Source organism: Cebidichthys violaceus, unplaced genomic scaffold (assembly GCF_023349555.1).
Source record: "Cebidichthys violaceus isolate CVI_PGR_0920_01 unplaced genomic scaffold, fCebVio1.0.p SCAF_530, whole genome shotgun sequence".
Lineage (NCBI taxonomy): Eukaryota > Metazoa > Chordata > Actinopteri > Perciformes > Stichaeidae > Cebidichthys > Cebidichthys violaceus.
The window spans coordinates 26,630-28,588 of NW_027176740.1; the positions used below are offsets into that span (position 1 = coordinate 26,630).

At 48.6% G+C, this 1,959-nt stretch overlaps 1 protein-coding gene across 1 annotated transcript; it reads right to left on the reverse strand.

Moving 5' to 3' along the window:
• Positions 1–290: 290 nt before the first annotated feature.
• On the reverse strand, positions 291–1,953 carry LOC137888404 (5-methylcytosine rRNA methyltransferase NSUN4-like). Its single transcript, XM_068731791.1, has 4 exons — positions 1,915–1,953; positions 1,683–1,807; positions 1,426–1,558; positions 291–1,238 (listed from the first exon to the last, which is right to left on the reverse strand). Exons 2-4 carry the CDS (start codon positions 1,763–1,765, stop codon positions 1,095–1,097), a joined length of 360 nt encoding a protein of 119 aa, XP_068587892.1. The 5' UTR covers positions 1,766–1,807; positions 1,915–1,953; the 3' UTR covers positions 291–1,094.
• Positions 1,954–1,959: the final 6 nt, after the last annotated feature.

Below are 1,959 nucleotides of genomic sequence, written 5' to 3' on the forward strand. Positions count from 1 at the left end.
GGGGGGGGGGGGGGGGGGGCAAAAACAGGGCGAGATGTCCCATTTTAGCTCTCTGCTGCCTCTTTAATGTTCATCTGGGAGCCGCATGGCTGCCGTCCGTTCCCTGCGCGGGGATGGGAGTCGGCTCCTGCGCTTGGAGCAGCTTAATGACGGTGGGGTGTGGATGGTGGACTCGTTAGACAGACACACACACACACACACACACACACACACACACACACACACACACACACACACACACACACACACACACACACAGACAAACACACACACACCCTTTTTCACGCTACATTGCCTGGCCAGGACAACATAAAGGGTCATCGGCGGTGTGATGGAGAAAGAGGCACCTCTCTGCTCACATTAGTGATAAGAGGAAACATTTGAAACTCTGAGCGATGTCAATGCAAAACAGAGTCAATCCAGATAGAATAATGAAAGTTTTACAGATTCAGATGTGAGAAACCAAATGGTCAAAAAAATTGTTGTTCATTATGCCCTCCTTCCATATACCCACATATCGCATTATTAGGCAAAGCCATCAAACCTGATGAATAACCGCGGCGCAAGCCAACCCCATTTTCATTTGAGGCTTAAAGAGAGCAGGTAATTCGGATGGAAATGTGTGTTTGGGTAATGTGAACTCTACGGATAGGCATTCTGGAATCTCCTGTCAACATGTAACCTTAACAGACGCGTCCTCAGGGTCCTCTAGTGGCCACAGGACACCTTTAATCCTGAGCTACTGTTGCCACCTACAGGTAAAAAAGTAAAACTACAATCAAAAAAAGACCGCAAAGCTGGTTCACTCCAACAAAAAACAAAACAAGAATCCCGTAAATTGAATTTGGCGTTGCTGTTGGTTATAATAATGTCATGGTCCAGGTCCTTCAACTGTGTCTCTGTCACATTTAACCAACTGTAGTCCAGTGTTTCAACAGTCCACCATGATGAAAAGTTCTCCTTCAAAAGGCGCTCCAACGCGCCGACGGTTTATACAGAAAGACGAGTCAAGAGGATCGTCTCATTAGTCCACAGAGCCGTAACGCAGTCGGGGTCAAACGTCCACAAGCTCTTTAGGCAAAGCGGCCACCGGTCTATGTGAGCCTCCTTAGCTTGCACATGTAGATGGGGCCAAAGTTAGCGGCCAAGTGCGGGATGACCATCTCACCCAGGTGGAGGTTGGGAGCGAAGTGAAAGGTTTTCCTAAACATGTGTGTGAGGGGTCGCAGGTCAACAACCTGAATGTAGATACGATGAGGACAGAATTAATAAGTTATTAATTGTATTTAGGTTACTGTGGTCTTAAATCAGGAAGTACTGATATTCCAGTTTCTTGTTGACGGTGTGTGTGTGTGTGTGTGTGTGTGTGTGTGTGTGTGTGTGTGTGTGTGTGTGTGTGTGTGTGTGTGTGTGCGCGTGTCTGACCTGAAGGTGGATGCCGTGGTTCTCTCGGGCCAAGTGGATCGCCTGTTCCACCACACTCTGGTTCTGGATTTGAGAAAGTGTGCAGGTGGAGTAAAGTATCTCCCCACTTGGACGAGCTGCTTCGATCCCCGCCCTGCAGGACGGAGAGCGGGGTTGTTCACTTCCACATAAAATAATCACGTTAACGTGTAGCTTTACTATATATACACTGATGCGACGAAAAAAAAAACAACCACGCGATTTTCACCGAAACTTACATCAGTAGCTCCAGCTGTAGCTGCGGGAGCCTTCGTCTCTCGCCGGTCCTGATCTTACTGAATATATTGTTGTCGTCCTCCATCAGTGAATGTCTGTCTGTGGTGCAGGGGACGTCAACAAGGACCTGAAGAGCGCATAGAAGAGAGGACGTGGACAAAGCGGTGGTGGTGTTTGGAGAACCGCAGCAGTATTTCAGGCACCGGCCGGACGATTACGCGAACACTGGCTTACCCTGTCGAAAGTGTTCCTTTCGATATCCCCCCACTTGGTGCCATC